General features: G+C 33.6%; 2 protein-coding genes across 3 annotated transcripts; both read right to left on the bottom strand.

Moving 5' to 3' along the window:
- Positions 1-1,195: 1,195 nt before the first annotated feature.
- Positions 1,196-3,665, bottom strand: LOC140963629 (uncharacterized). The gene is made up of 3 exons (XM_073423019.1): positions 2,877-3,665; positions 2,012-2,376; positions 1,196-1,820 (listed from the first exon to the last, which is right to left on the bottom strand). The coding sequence occupies exons 1-3, from the start codon at positions 3,482-3,484 to the stop codon at positions 1,525-1,527; spliced, it is 1,269 nt and encodes a 422-aa protein (XP_073279120.1). The 5' UTR covers positions 3,485-3,665; the 3' UTR covers positions 1,196-1,524.
- Positions 3,666-11,049: 7,384 nt separating this feature from the next.
- Positions 11,050-15,931, bottom strand: LOC140962331 (derlin-1-like). 2 transcript variants are annotated; one of them, XM_073421198.1, is made up of 7 exons: positions 15,785-15,931; positions 13,608-13,743; positions 12,942-13,015; positions 12,732-12,825; positions 12,340-12,468; positions 12,086-12,246; positions 11,059-11,743 (listed from the first exon to the last, which is right to left on the bottom strand). In XM_073421198.1, exons 1-7 carry the CDS (start codon positions 15,799-15,801, stop codon positions 11,632-11,634), a joined length of 723 nt encoding a protein of 240 aa, XP_073277299.1. In that variant the 5' UTR covers positions 15,802-15,931; the 3' UTR covers positions 11,059-11,631. The 2 variants fall into 2 exon arrangements, with proteins under 2 accessions (XP_073277300.1, XP_073277299.1); XM_073421199.1 differs by lacking the exon at positions 12,340-12,468 and having other exon boundaries at positions 11,050-11,743.
- Positions 15,932-17,345: the final 1,414 nt, after the last annotated feature.

The raw sequence follows: 17,345 nt of genomic DNA, 5'->3' as shown, positions 1-17,345 counted from the left end.
ATAATATTTTTGAATTAATTAAATAAAAATAAAATAGGAAATTTGTATACTTCAATAATTTTATTAATCGACNTTTAGAACTTAAAATTTATTCATTTAGTCTTAAATTTATGGTTTTATTGTTCGAATTAAAATTATAGTAAAAATTGAAAACTTTTTTTTTCAAGTTTAAGTTCGTAATAATCTCGCTTCAAGCTTCAAAATTATTAAATTCTCGAGATTGACTTATATAAATGCTCTACAAGTAATTATCCTCTAATTATGTTTAGAATAATAAATTCACTATCTGTATAATCACATAATTTGTAGCAACAGTTTCCCACTAAGTTCAATCCATTTAGAATTTGATCAGACCTTATGAACTTTTACAAAGTTATGAAGATACATTTGAAGGATATAATTAATGTATGACATTTTGAATTAATTATGATCTTTTACAAACTTTTTGAAGAAAATCATATTATATATTTATATTTGATTTATTTAGTCTTGTTTTGTAATTTTAGTCATTTTTTCATAAGAGTATTTACGTGACACTAGATACATCAACACTATGTCTGCATTATTTCAGCCATATGTAAAAAAACTAAAATTGTCAACAAAACAAAACATTTAGTATGTGTTTGGTTGAGTGGATTAAACAAGGATAGATTAATAATCAAACACTTATCTAATGTTTGGTTAAAATTTTAAGATGTTTTAATAATCATTTTGACCATGTTTAAGATCTAATTTTGTGGATAACTATTTGATTATTAATCTAACAAATCAAGTGGGATACATTATCAAAACTCAATAAATTACATTTTTTCTCCTCTTATTTCTTAGAGTGTTAAGTTATTTATTGAATAAAAATTTATTTTAGAATGTTGTACGTTATATGTTGATCATGATATTTAATATATATCATTATTATTTAATTTGATTTAAACTTTAAAAAATATAAAGATATTNGAACCAAACAGTCTTAATAATATCACATAATGTTTGATTAATAATATATTTATTTATAACATAATCAATCATTTATTTATCCCGTCACTTGTACTAAACACACCTTTAAGGTACCAAGCTAAAATTGAATCATTCATACATCTACTTTCTCAGTTTGAGTTTGATCACATAACTTATCCGATGTGGTTTATCCCGTCAACGATACTGTAGAGAATAAACACATTAATTACATACAATCGAATGAATAAATAATATCTGAAAATATTAATATTTTTACAATGTCATCCTGTGATACATCAGCTCAATAGAAAATCACTTCAAATTTAATGAAGAAATATAAAAATCTTATAGGTTAAAGTTTTCCAATCTCACAAAAAGAATTATAGAAGTTAAGGCACAAAATGTGGTCACACTCTTATCTACAAGATTGAAGATAAACGAAGAATTCTCTCAATAAAATCAAGGGGGGAAGATTAACTTGAACATTATATCTTCCAAGCTCAAACCAAGAGTTCTCTCCATAAGTACTCAATGGCTTTCACTGCAGATTTCACCCATTGCAAGCGAGGTTCAAGAAAGTGGCTCGTGTTCCTCGAGACTAAACTCTTTCCGCAGTTTACATGAAAAGAGCCGACAAGCATCCATGCTAAGGTCTATGGCAGCTGCAAGAGCCACAAACAAGGCGGCATCGGCCATACAAGTAACATGCTGCACGCCGACTTGAACCATTGGTTTACTGCATTTTCCCTCGCCTTCCACATTTGACCCCATCACGAATCCTCGCGTTGGCAACAAGAATCTCAATCCTGATTCTTTTCTCGTGTTATCTATGCAAAATTCGCCACCATTTTTCACACACATAGTACCTGTTGGAAATAAGTTTAAGTTGAAATCAGTAAACGTATCAAGATTTAAAGAATTTATTTAAGCATTTGATGTTCCTAAGTTCATATACAAAGTTATCATTGACAAATATTTTAGGTTCAAGATGAAATGATCATGAAAAATGTACATGGAGGGGCGGTCTTAAGCCGATCAAATTTGATCAAACCAGTACCTTGGGCGATAGGGACTGCACTAGTTAAGCCATTGTCGCTTGCGAGCTGGAATTTATAACCCAAACCATCTACCGGCCCTCTCTCGCGCCATGCCTCAAGACGACCCCATGGCTTCCAGCTGCTAACCGAGACTCCTTCCGGTCGGAGGATGAGCCAAGCACCGGGATTAGAACGAGAAACACGATCAGAGCCAGGGGACGACGGAACGAATGGAGTGATCATAGAGGCTGCTGCAACAGCCGAGCCGGATAAATCGTAGATGATTATCATCCATCCTTTTCGTTCCCGCCCCTGCTTGTCGCGGTCCCCCGAAAACGTTCTCATCCATCCTCTGTTGTTCATGTTGAAATCAGAAGGAAGGGACCTGGCATTGAGGAAGGAAACTGTGTTTTTAAGTGGTTGAACTGAAAGAAAACAAATCTTTGCACATGCAAAGAGAATCCATGGTGGTTGATATCACAACTACATAAAGCAAAGGACCATCTTCCTCGCTAAAACGACCACACCATCCATGTCGAGTACTTCAACATTTAGGCGAAAAATTACTGAAAGTCGAAATCAAAGACCAAACCAAACTTTAACGAGGATAAAAACGAATTTATGCAATTTATCGAACGAAATTTGTAATTTTCCCGAAAACGATAGACTAAAATGAAAGATGATGAAAAATATGAAACTAAAATATTTAGTTATATTATATAATCCAATCAGAACCAGCAAATTCCAGGGAAGAATGATAGAGAAAGGGTTGCATGGCGGGTCCAACGCAATGCACCAAACAAATCTAACTCCGTCAGCACCTGGCCCACGTTACTGCATGATACACACAGCTAGCTAAAAATGCGCAGGATTTGCATGACTCACCGTGACCTGTTATTCCGGTCGGCGCTGAACTTGCAGCTGAAAACCGGCTGCCTTATATTTCCCTGGATCTGAAAAACCACCGGGCTGCACTCCGGCTCACCCCCGAACTGGAACACGAAACGAGGATCCGGTTCAGACCGGACAATCACATGCAACCTCGCCACCGGATCCCCTCCGCCGCCGCCACCGATCTTCATCCACCCATTCTGATAAATACAAGTCCTCGTCTCCGCAGAGCCAAGGTTCACACACACCTTAACGGACCCTAGCAGCTTCCCACTGGAGACCCCGCAGGTGCGCCTCATTCGCCCGGTGAAGACAGAGATTTTGATGTAAACGGTTTTGCATGAGAAGCGGCGTAGCGCGTCGGTGTCGAGGTGGAAGCCGACGGAAGAGGTTAAGATTAATTCGGTCGCATTGGCAGAAGCGTGCCCGGCGCCGCCGCAGAGCGGGAGTAGGGCTGTCTGCGAAGGGAAGTTCTTGATTTTTAGCTTGGCGTAGCATGGAGTGGCCGAAGGGTGAACCTCCGAGCCGGCGGGCCTGGTGGCTGAAGGGAGATTAAGAGCTAGAGATTCTACGATCAAACGGACAAACGGGCATGGATCCATTTCTTTTTGTTGTTGAATTCGAGGGAAAATACGAAGAAGGGAAGGGAAGAGGGAGGAGAAGTTAAGGAAGAGCGAGTTTTCGGAAAATTCTAGGAGGGAAAGTGTGTGTAATGAGCTCTGTGAGCTGTTTCTTGTTTTTGTCTGCAAACTGTATTTCCTTTCTCTTTTTCGGGTGGGGAAGACTCCCCTAATTTCTCGCCACGATATAATTCATTAAATGTCTATTTATCGTCAATTAAAATCGAACATAGCTCTAATCTTAATCTGTTAGAGGTTAAACCTACCTATATTTATGGATGACTCAAATAAAAGATCCGTCTTACAAATACGACCCGTAAGACCGTCTCACACAAGTTTTTGCCAAATCGAATTGGATCTTAAATAAATTTCTTTCATTAATTGTGTCTGAAAATTTTAATCAGTACAGATTTCCAACAAAAATTAAATTTTATGATATGATTTTCAGTTCTTTTAAAAATATTATTCTCTATTTAGTACCACATGCTCATATTACTCCACAAGCATTATATATAATCACGATTACTGATGTGATACTAGCATTATGCATCACAACGTTGTATTGATGAAAAAAATAAAATTGTAAAGTAAAAAAAAATAAAGATGGAGAACGTAAAACTAAAATTTATCAATATAAACAATTAAAATCGAAAAATATATAAAACCAAAATTGTAATTTTTTCCATTCTTCGAAACGTTTTCTACAAGTTTGTTGTACATATTGATCTAGTGAATTATACTATAGCGGAAATGATAATTAAAAAAATGGGAAGTGGATATAATATGTATATATAAAGTGGATGATACTTTGCAAATTACATTATGATAACATTCATGATTAAGTATAGCACGTGTCAAATGATAAAATTTGTCCTTGCATTTTAATATATTTAGAATCGATCAATCGAAAATTATAATATATGATGATAATATATAATAAATTTTTTTTTTGAATTTCCATTGTGATTGGTGAAAGTCATTGCTAATTTATTTAAAAGCGGCTGAATTATTGAATTTTATCTATATTAGTTTATAGGATAATGGATATCGTTTTACCTAAATATATAATTTGTAGTGATTGTACAAATCAGGTATTAGGGAAAAATATATATAATACATCGATATCATGCACTTTAAATATCTTTTAATTTTCTTTAGCTCAGTTATTGATTTTCAACTATCAAATATGTAACAATGACTTTAATATCAATTGCAAAGTTTAATATATGAAACTTTGCTTTAATTTTTTTTGTCAAATGTAAAACTTTATTATTAAAAAAATCGGTAGAAATCTCCACTTTGATAGCTTACTTTCGTCTCGATTTCAATCATAAGCCAAGACAATTTCATATAAATATAATTTGAGTAATTTTACAATGGTTGAGATCGATAATAGATCTTGGAACCTTTAAAATCATTTTGCACAAAACTTGTTCAAGATAGTTTTGAATAAAGCTTTAAAATTTTATATTAATTAAAATACAAGTTCAAAAATCACCAAAATTTCAAGGATGCCTAAAAATATTGCATAAGTTGTCAGAAATTGAAAATCCAATGAAACTCGTTGACACGTGAACAACTGTCCGAATTTTATAGAAGATGTATCATGTCGTTTTCTACAACTTTTATGTTAAACACATTTCAAATTTTGAAATGATTAACATCAAAATTTGAAAAACAAAAATGGTTTTCAAGCTTAATTTGGATGGTCAAAAACAGTATTTCCAACGATTTTGGGGATGATCAGCCAATATATATAAACTAGGAAACTTGTTGGACATTTTATATTTTATAACCGAAGTGAAAATAGTTCAAGAACAAGGAATTAACCGTGCTAGAAATGGCTATCAGAAATACAAGAGTCTGGAATTTTTCAAAAACTGTTCTTCGTGATTCTAAGTAGGAAAGAGTAGTTGTGTAAAAATTTGAGGATTTTTGGAGATTGTTTTATATTTTTTCCTATTTTCTCTTTATTTTTGTTCATTTTTCCAACAATTCTTCTTAATTTTACATATTTTTGTGATAACATGCATCACAAATGGTCTATTTATAGTGGAAAATGAAGAGAAATGAGTCACATCTCAACAAGTGTTGTTCTAACTTATCGACACCTAATTTCTATTAAATACTTAACAACTATTTCCATTTATTTAATGATACGAATATTTCCTTAATTTAATTATTAATAGAACATTTTAATTAACTAAATAGAGGAAAAAGTGTAACTGTCAAGTGAAATATAATTATTTTCAAACACAGTTTTTTTTAATTATTTATTTATTTATTTATTATTATTATTATTATAGGACGAGGCCCACCTGAGGTCCGAACAGCTAGATTTTGGTTGTCATCATGTCATCAATGTGCATGTATATATAAATTAATTTTCAAGCTGGAATTTAATTTATTAATTAATTTAATTTTAAATTATCCTACTTTCTTGTAGATATTTATTACATTTAATTTAAGGGAAAGTTGGTTAAAAATCTCCAATCAAAATATTTCTTTGGGTTCACTCTCTACCCACAAAATTGTGGTACTATGTCATACAAAATGTGGTACACTGCATGTGGAAATGTGGTACTAAAAAAGTACACAGGGACTGAATACAAAAAAAATCGACGGCTGGGGACTGAAAGCCAATTTCCCGTTAATTTAACTAGCGCAGGAATCCGACATGTAAACGTCGGCCACATCAAGGTTGCTTATCGTCTGAATTCTAGTTGAGTTATTAAAAAAATTCAAATTCAAAAATGTTGGTCCCATTTACTGTAATTTACGATAATAAAAAACGAAAATAAAGAATAAATTGGATACCGAGATTTACGTGGAAAAATCCTAAAAATTATTAGGGTAAAAACCACGGGCAAGATGAAAAGAATATCCAATATAATATTTTGTGGTGTACAACTCACTCACCATGTTTCCAAAGAGAACACACACTCTCTTAATACAGGAGAACAAACACCTCACAAATATTATAGAACTAAGGACTCAAATGCTATTAGATGAGAGAAAACTCGAAGAAGGGATGATTTCAAAATGAAAGGGGAAGCTCTATTTATAGAGCCTCTGTCAGTGTTAATACGCGTTAAAAACCAATATTCTTATTCAACACGTTGTCCTTGCCAACCCATTTTGAAGCCAACATTTCTTGACTTAAATGATCACAGGAAATGCATTAAATACATTTCCTGTTTGCTGACATTTCTCCCACTTAGAGATTTGATTATAATCAAACACATCTCCACAAATTCTTTCAATCTTGTCATTCCCAGCTGCTTAGGCCACTTGAGGATCTACACCACTCAAACTTATCAGTGTTCACTGACTTGGTCAGAAAATCAGCTATGTTATCCTTTGTATTGATCTTCTGCATATCCACGCTTCCTTTCTCTACTATTTCTCGCACAAAGTGAAATTGTACTCCAATGTGTTTCGTCCTGGAATGAAAGGCTAGATTCCTTGCGATGTGCAAGACACTCTGACTGTCACAAAACAAAGATGATTTCTCTTGTTTGTACCCGATCTCTTCCAATAACCTTTTAATCCATATTGCCTCCTGGCAAGCTTGAATAGTTGTCATGTATTCTGCCTCCGTTGTAGATAACGCCACAACTGTCTGCAGTTTTGAAACCCAGCTTACAGCTCCCCTCGCAAGTGTAAACACATAACCAGTAGTAGATTTCCTCTTATCACGATCACTTGCATAATCTGAATCGACATAGCCCCTGAGTGTAAAATCCGATCCTCCATAACATAATGCAGCATTCGAGGTACCCTTAATGTATCTAAGGATCCTCTTGACAGTGCTCCAATGCTCTCGTCCAGGATTCGCCATATACCGACTAACTGCTCTCACCGCTTGAGCAATGTCAGGTCTTGTACAGATCATAGCGAACATCAAACTTCCCACTGCTGATGCATACGGTACTCGAGACATCTAAATCCTCTCTGCTTCACTGCTAGTACACATTTCGGAGGATAACTTGAAGTTAACAGGAAGAGGGATCGATATTGGCTTGATATCTTGCATGTTGAAGCGTTGCAAGATTTTCTTCAAATAACTTTTCTGGGAAAGCCAAATCTTTCTGTTACTTCTGTCTCGGTGAACTTGCATCCCTAGAATCTTGTTTGCTGGTCCCAAGTCCTTCATATCAAATTCCCTAACCAACTGTGCCTTCAATCCTTGGGCCTGATCTTTGTTGGGACCTGCTACCAATATGTCGTCCACATACAACAGCAAAATGATATAATCATCATCAGACCTCTTGAAATACGTACAAGGGTCTGCACTCAGTCTGTTGTATCCAAAGCTCATGATAAAGGAATCATGAGCATACCTTTTTACCACCAATCTAGCACGATACCGCTCCACTTGGTTATTGTCATCATGCTTGATCTTATAGACCCATTTGTTTCCAATGGCTTTCCTTCCTCGTGGTAGTGTAACAAGATCCCAAGTTTTATTCTTGTCTAATGCCTCCAATTCTTCCTGCATTGCTATCATCCACAAGGATACATCCGAGCATTGAGTAGCCTCGTGGAAACTCGATGGCTCACCATCCTCTGATAATAGACAACATGCAATATTGCTTTCAGTGACATAATCTGAAAGCCAACCTGGTGGTCTTCTGTTTCGAGTTGACTGCCTCACATTGGAAACTTCAGACTTAACATGTTCTTGTTCTTCATGCTCTGGTACTGCTTCACAAGAAACTTGACCTTCGTCCGTCTTATTTTCCACCTGAAATACAGTAGTTTCTGAATTCAGTGTGTCTTTATCTCCCTTTACTTTATCTTCCTCGAAGATAACATCCCTGCTGATGACAAGCTTGTGGACAGTAGGATCCCACAAGCGAAACCCTTTACTCCATCAGCATAACCCAAGAAGATACATTTTCTGGATTTTGAATCCAACTTCGATCTTTCTTGGTCATTGTACAGAACGTACATAGGACTTCCAAATGTATGAAAAAGAGAATAATCTGTCGGCTTCTCAGTCCACATCTCCATCGGAGTCTTCAGATCAATTGCCACTGAAGGAGAACGATTGATAATATAACAAACGGTTTTGACTACTTCTGCCCAAAATGATTTTTTAAGACCTGCAGTCCTCAACATAGCTCTTGTTCTGTCCAACAAGGTTCTGTTCATCCGCTCCGCCACTCCATTCTGTTGAGGTGTGTAAGGCGTCGTAAACTGTCTTTTGATTACTTCATGTTGACAATATTCATCAAATTCGTCACTGGTATATTCTCCTCCATTGTCAGTCTTCAAACACTTGATTTTCTTTTCAGAATCAAGTTCAACCCCGCGCTTTGAAATCTGTGAAGATCTGGAAAACATCTGATTTCTTCTTGATTGGATACACCCAACATCTCCTAGAGAAATCATCAATGAACGAGACAAAGTATCTCGCTCCTCCTAGGGATACAATCGGTGCTTGCCAAACATCCGAATGAATCAACTCAATATGCTTTTGCTCCTGGCAGTAGAAGTGCCAAAATTTAATCTGTGTTGTTTACTGGTAACACAATGCTTACAAAAGGGTAGTGACACTTTTGTAAGTCCCGACAACAGCTTCCGTTCTGAGAGAATTTCAACCCCCGTTCTGACATATGTCCGAGCTTTCTATACCATAACACTGTTAATTCTTCTTCTGAACCATTTGATGCAACAGCTAGTTCCGTCTCTTTGCGTGTTTCTCCCAAAAGTACATACAGATTTGCAGCAACTTTTTCCACCTTCATAATCACAAGCGCACCCTTCACAATTTTCATGATCTCGTTCTCGATACGGGTTTTGCATCCGATATCATCCAGTTTCCCCAAGGACAAAAGATTTTTCGTCAGTCCTTTCACATGTCGTACCTCCTGTATGGTGTGAATGGTGCCATCAAACATTTTAATTTTGATAGTACCGATCTCAGCATCAACAAATGGTCAAGCCACATTTCATTTTAACAACAATGTTCTATTTTAAAATGACTTTCAATTGAATCTATGACTCTTCCAAATTCGAAACACTATTGCAAAGTGGAGTTAAAAGATTGTATGATAACTTCAATAAAAGTTAATATCAAAATTCACAAAACTTTATCGTATTATGTCGAAGAACAATATTATTTGTTCATATCAAAAGTATAATCAAAACATGATATTTGGTTGTTGTATGGTATAATTATCATCGGTCGTAATTTTTGTTAAACGAAATTATTCGATGATACATCATTCCATATTTTAGGAATTTAAACTTTGTAAATATCGAAACAATATACACTGGGAATCATAAGTTGCAAAGGTTGGAAAAAAATTCCATTCCAAAATTCACGTTCCATCAATGATAACTTTTAATAAAAATAGATGTAATTTATCTAACCAAAAGATACATGCTTAAAACCGAAGGTTTTGAAGTTAAATAATGGATTCGTGTTTTAGAAGCATTTCCCTTACACCAACAACGTTAAAATTATGGATCGTGGTCCTAATTTGTCCAAAACAAGCAGTAATTTTACCAAAGGGTTTGCAACATCACAAAAAACAGTGACCTCTCTATAAAAGCAAAACAACGTGCTTCGATTGAAAAATTAAAGGACGAGGGACCACGACAATTAGGGCGAGATGGCTTGTCTTCAATGAAAATGGCTAAAAATTTGTTGGTACTTTCATTAATAAAGCATCACACATAGGGCCAAACATTTTTATATCTATAGGATAAGAACGATTGGTCTTTTTTATAGCAGAAAAAGATGTTTATAAAAATATAATTTCAATATTTTTCATTAATTAAGCATCATACATAGGGGCCAACCATTTTTGTGTTTTGAAGATAAGAACGATTGGTCTTTCGTATAATAGAAAAAGATGTTTATAAATATATAATTTCAATATTTTAAATCTTGCCATTCAAATATCATGTAACGATTGCTCTCTTAGTTATACTCTCCTATTTACATGCATTGCAATCCATAACATCACACCACGTGACGACTTTGGCTCTGATTTTGATGATAAAATCGAACATTTGTTGTTTTATTAAAAATTATAACTATAGACAATTTGATTTGATGCGTAGCATGTCAATCACACTGTCTATCAACGTATAGTGAGTGACACACACACTTTTTTGTTACGGAAATTTTCCCTTTTCATCTATTTTATAAAACTCGTTCAACAAACTCCAATATATATAATTATTTGATTTGATCTAACTTTTTCCGCAATCTCTAAAAAATTGTAACTATTATATATATTTTTATCAATACCCTACACACCAATAAAAAAAAAAAAAAAACTATACGTGAACAAGAATAAAAGGTTATTGTTTTCAATATGGACAAAGTGGTCAAATTTTATACTAAGATAGAATAATAAGTTAACCACAATAATAATAATAATCCTATTTTTTTAATCCTAAAAACAATACTCTTTATCACTCAATATACACATTATTTTATAAACCCAACCAACACTCCATCATACTATACACACAACCGAACATAACTTCTATTCTCTCATATCCATTCCTACCTTGAAAATTAAATTTAAATTTAAATAATGTAAATTCAGATATTCAAAATTGTACAGCATAATCTATAGTTTTCCTAGCAATTTAAATCAAGATGGCTCTCAACATATATTGGAGTTCAATCTGTTTGGTAGATTAGAAAAAATAATGTAAAATGAGTTTAAAATTTCAAAGCTGGGGTTGCAGGCTTGCAGATCAGCCCAGGAAAACCATTAAATTAAAACCTTTGCATGTGAACAATAGTACTAATTTTTGCTCTACCTTGCGACAAGCAATTGCAATATCGAGCTGTCGTAATGCTTGTGATATACCGTCCATATCGCTAGCAAGTCTATTGCCATACAAAGTCAATCAAAATATTGAAATTATATAAGTAAAGGTGAATAGATGCGCTAGCATAAAATTTAGTTCTATCCAGAGGAAAGTTTTCAGACTCTGCCCACATTTGCACAATCTTTTAAAATAACTTGGCTTTTCAGCATATGTTAGCAGCCTCATATCTAAATATGAATGATTTTCCCTCAAAAGCTAGTGCTTAGTCAGCAGAAGTTTGTGCAACAGAGGTCATGTCGTTTCCATTGTAAAGAGCAGCAGTTGTATCATCCGCCGAGGCGATGAGATCTTCCCCTAAATACACCAGCAGTAGCTCTGTCATGCTGAGGTGCGCTGTTTGTTGGAGCACCAATTCTCCACCTTGCCACTATTTTATGTCTGAAAACAAATTAAAGAAACGAGGGAGAAAATCAAAAGGTTTTCATATTTCCAATGGGACGAGGGTATTATTCGTGTCATTTCGGTCCCACCCCTCCTAATCTTTTTTCCTATACTAATTCTAAGGCTACACCAGAATATTGGGGATAACATGGTTAAGCGAGAAAACATGTTAGCCAAAATGGGATGCTCATGGTTTAACAGCATCTAAAGACAACACATTGGAATCTTTTTTTAGGGACACTGGAAATTTATTTTTAACCTGGCGCAACTGATAATGCGAAGCAAGCTGGTACAAGTACATGTTTGTGTGTGCTCTAGAACAGAACAAGAAAAAGATACATCAAAATTGGCGTCTTCAGTATATTCGTCCCACCAGCAAGCGGATGAAGCACAGTTAGGAAGTAATAAAGATGCCCAGCAATAATACCCAAAAAATCTGGTCCAACTGGAGAACCAAAGATGGCATCTAAACAGAGCATTGCCCAGGGCAAGTAAAATGCCTAAGCCAAACAAGAAAGTGACTATGAGCCCAGAATGAAAGAAGAAACCAAGTATATTTGTAGTTGAGATACCCAAACTAAGAAGTAAAGTACCTTAAGAGTTACAAGGCCATAAAGGTTGATGTTGGCATTTGGATATTCTCTACTCCAGATATACAGAAGCATGAATACAAGTGATATGCCTAAGTAAAAGGACGAGAAGAAGGGTATGGCAGATAGAGCCTATACAAGCAAGAAAGTGCATACATTATTAATCAGAAAGAAGAAAACAAAGAAATAGCCATGTTACTTCTTAAAGCTAACTGGCGTTCAAAATGATAAGAATGATGCTGTAAGAGTAACTGTCAATCGAGAATAAGGGGGAACAAAATAGGAATTTATAATAGAACTTCTTTTCATAAGATCAACTTCTCAATGAAGACAGAAAGGGTACATAAAAGATGAAGACATAAAGACAGGGAGGATAGAGAAAAGTCTTGATATACCAATATAGAAAAAGCTCCAAACAACATCATCCACAAGAAATCAGCTGTTCTTCTTTGAAAAGGTCCATTTTCCAATTGAACTCCATATCTTGCTCTACAGCATCAGAAAGTAATTATGAAGGCACTATTCAACAAATATCTTGATCTAGAGTATTGGAGAAGGTAAATTTTCGAATATGACACAATTATTATAATTGTATTGCAACATACATCATTAAGAGCCGAATCCCAAAATTGATTGAAAATTTGCCTAGAAAAAAGAATGTGGTTATCAGCCGCCACACCTGACAATAAAATTGAGATTCCAGAAAAAAAATTGGTTTCCAGATAACGAGTCCAAAATAAATCTCGATTGCAATACCAGTTTACGTCACAAAGTTCACAATCACTAGATCCATTTTCATTTTATTATGAAAGATATGTTTGTGCATGGGTGAGAGAGAAGAGAGCGGGATATTAGTATGACACAAAATTTATCGGTGATAGTAAACATGAAATTTTGAAAGATGGAACCTCCCAATATAAAACTGCATTTACTCAAGTGTATCCCAAACTTGCAAGAGATCCACCCATTAAACAGATCTTATAGTTGTTTTACTGTGTCATACTGCAGTAATAATTGCATTTGTATCGCATGCACCCTTTTTGTATGATGCGAAATGATTTAGAGCACAGGCAAAATGAAAAAAGATAGACTGGATTTTATAAAATTAGCTGATTCATAATCCACACTCATACACTCACGGTGACTTTACCGAACCATTTATTTAAACAATGCAAGGAGGTAGTAATTTGATAATCAATACAGATGTATTCTACAAACTTATTTAATATCACATGCATTAGGAGGGCAGCTTAAATAAGCAAAAAGTTCACCTCAAAACGGAAGAAAACCAGATAGGGAATCATTGCGAGTTGTCCTCCGTTGATTATCCCAATTTGACATGCAATAGTCACCAATAAGCATGTGGTTCCATAAGCTTTAGTTATAGGCGGAAGAGACTTGTAGTATCTATATATTAGAAAAATGAATAATTGAAATTAAGAACATCAATGATTAAAAATTAATGCCAGGGTATAATCAGATACATTTGTGTAGGATCCAGAACCATAGCACTTGCAAGAAAGAAAGAGTAGAAATTGGAAACGAAGTAGACACTAGTTCCAAGGGAACCATTAAATCAACTAACATGATACGAGGGGAAAACAAATTCATAGTTAACTTGCTCATATATATATATATATGTCTCATTCAGTAGGCTATAAAAGGTCCAAAACTCTAGAAACATCATTTCAGAAGACATTCCTAGCATCACAAGTGGAAAATGTAGTTTCAGAAATTCACTCAAATGACAATGAGCCATGAACCAGTTATGATGTGACTACAATAATGAACTCATGCATTAGGTTACAATTTAGTTGTCAAAACAAAACATGCATTTTCAGTTTAAATAAATTTACAGCAATTTCAGCTTTCACTTTTGATTCTTTAAGGTCTCACTCAGTCCTACTGCAGCTTCACAATGAATTACATTATAAAAAGGCTTTGCTTCACATTTAAACACCCAATATTTGGAAGAAAAATATTAAACTTCCATCTAAATATGCCTAAAAAAGAGAAGCCCTCGCCACAATATGATATTTTCCCGCACTCCGTTATTAGTTTGGAGAATAGTCCTGTATTGCATTATTAGCATCCCGACTTTCCTCCGATTGAATCTGCATAAAGTACAGTAGATAACAAATTTCCCTCGAGTTCAATCAAATTTCACAAAATCTTTACTGCACAGACATCAACCAAGGTGTAGACTTAGCTAACAGCAATAAACCCACATCAGAACATACATGATGAAACTCAATGTGTAAAAATGTATCAAACGGGCAAATGCATCTCAACCTATATAAAACGAATATATAAGATGCCACAGAAAAAGGCACATTAGCCCAAGTAGCACATCCATCTATGAACGTTTAAAACTGCCCCATCAACTTTGTTGTATGCACACAAGGCTCTAGGCCCTTGCATTCTTAAATGCCCAAATTGCCATAGAATTCTCTCATCAGGAAAATACAATAATGGCCATCAAATAATTATTTTTTCCCAAAGTGAACAATAAATTTCCCCAAAATACCCTTCCCCGAATCTTTGATCCCTTTTCCAAAACAACGAATGTGTCCACACAACACTTTTTATTCCTAAAAAGTTTACAAATAATATTTCATATGTCATGCAACTCTTGTGAGAAATAAAATGGTAACATAATCCACTAATTTATCATTTTTTTATCAAAGAAGGTAATAGTATCACGTTTCACATCACAACAAGAAACAGACCACATAACCATTAGTTCTTTTATCCCATCATTGTAAGGGATATAAAAATGCCAAGTTGAGTTTTTGCATTTTCTCCATCCACGTTTAAGTTTTAACTAAAACAATCTTCTTCACGTGACCCATTCAAGAGTCCTAAATTTCCCACTTGATATTGCGGTCTTAGGGGTCTTATAAGCTTCAGGTTTTGCCTACAGCCATATAACCATTAGAATCATAGAATGTATGCATCACTTTGTCTCAAATGTTCAAAATTGGCTTACATAGATACAACTACAAGATGCATTTTCTCCTACAAGACAACCACGTATGTTACCATCATGTCATGACACAAACTTGCTATAATCTTCAGGTTTTGCCTACAGTCAGATGCCTTTACTATAATTCCGTGGTGGATAGGGTATCAAAATATCAGGATTTAGGTCCATGCCCGAAGCACTAAATCAAAAGTCAAAGCAACACTCAAAACTTGCAAAAGGAAGGAAAAAAAGCATCTAAATTCGTTAAAATATATATCAACAAACAATAATGCCTCATCCGAAGACACAGACTTGAATCAACTAGCAAGAAGAGCAGTCAATCACGAGTCATGAAACAACAACAACAAACAGCCCTCGAACACATTCAATTGCAAAATCATAATCAAACATTTACGCCTAACGCAGTCATAAATTATTATTTTTTGCTACAATCATCAATAAAGCAGAAAGTTGATAAATTACTCGGCCGGGGAAGACATTGCGAATCTGGAAAATCAGCTGGAGATTTGAAACAACAATTAATCCAATTAAGCGATCTGTAATTGGCAGCAGAAGAAAGATTGTTGCTTAATGAAATGGAATTCAATCTCCACCATTATTTATATCTTAATTTACAAGATAGATTTAAATAGGAAATTAATATAATTTTTAAATTGTTTTAACACTTTTTTTTTTTTGTACCCGCAGCAAGATTTCGGTTAAACCGAATTAACTGATCGAACCGAGCTAATTCGAAAATGCGGTTCGGTTATTTCAGAAATTCAGTTTTTCAATTAAAAACATTCGGTTATATCGATTAATTCAGTTCGGTTACGGTTTTCAAAATTTTGAAATCGGTTAACCGAATAAACCGATATAATAAATAATATTATTTTTTTTATTTTTTAAATCAATTTTTATATATATTTTAATTTTTAATTTTAAATCAATATTAATTCTAATTCTAATCAACCCTTAATTTTAAAATCAACNATGAATATTGGACATTTGTGAATATTATAGTTAGTGTGTTCTTATACATTGTTGTCTATGACAAAAAAATCTATTTTTCAATTGAACTTAATTTTAATAAAAAAAATATAATATATTATGGTAGAAAAACGAAAAGTTTTTTGGTGTTGAAGATTTGGGTAAAAAAATAAGAAATTTTGGTGTCCTCTTCAACCAGTTTTTGTAACATTATCAACTAATATAATATAAAATAGATAGAATAGATATACAAATCAGTAGCTTCTAATCAAATTAATAAGTAATTATTTATTTGCATATTTTTTTTGTTTACACAATGAGACATTATTTTAAATATATTTATAATATAATCACCTTTGTCTCAAATTTCACTCAACTAATTAAAAAAAAAAAACTCGATTCTCTAATATGTGGATTGGTTTATTCGGGTAATCCATTTTTATATTATATTATATGCTGCTAATAGCCGAAATTACACTAATCGATAGTTTAAATATATTTATAATAAAATTATCCTTTGACTCTAATGTGATTAGTGCTCTCGTAACCAAATCTAATAATTAAACTATACATTAATTGCACTAACTAATTATATTTAATCCAAAAGCAGACTTCATGATTCGTTACATGTCGTCTGATCCCACAGAATTATTTTAATTATATATTGCCCATCATGATATCCTTGACATTCAATTTTAAAGCAGAACAAAATAAAATATAATAATCCCTAGATATTTTTTTATTCTCATTCTATATAAAACTCATTTTACAAGATTTTATATTAAAAAAATATTATTTTTTATATTAAAAATATTACTTTTCATTTTAAATATAAATCAGGTTGATATATTTTAAAGATTATATATAAAATCGTTTCACGTAAAATATATTTATCATTTTATTGTACATCATATGACGATATTATTATCAGATTTTTTTTTAAATTTTTTTACCCATCAATTAGTAGAAACTTTAGCTACAAACAACAAACACGCCTAAAATTTAATGAAGGGAAAAAAAACACATATTAACAAAATGTCGACAAGTAGATATC

The sequence above is a fragment of the Primulina huaijiensis genome, chromosome 17, assembly GCF_012295235.1.
Source record: "Primulina huaijiensis isolate GDHJ02 chromosome 17, ASM1229523v2, whole genome shotgun sequence".
Classification (NCBI taxonomy): Eukaryota; Viridiplantae; Streptophyta; class Magnoliopsida; order Lamiales; family Gesneriaceae; genus Primulina; species Primulina huaijiensis.
The sequence above is the reverse complement of the archived record's forward strand: the minus strand, read 5'-3'. Positions and strand labels throughout refer to the sequence as shown.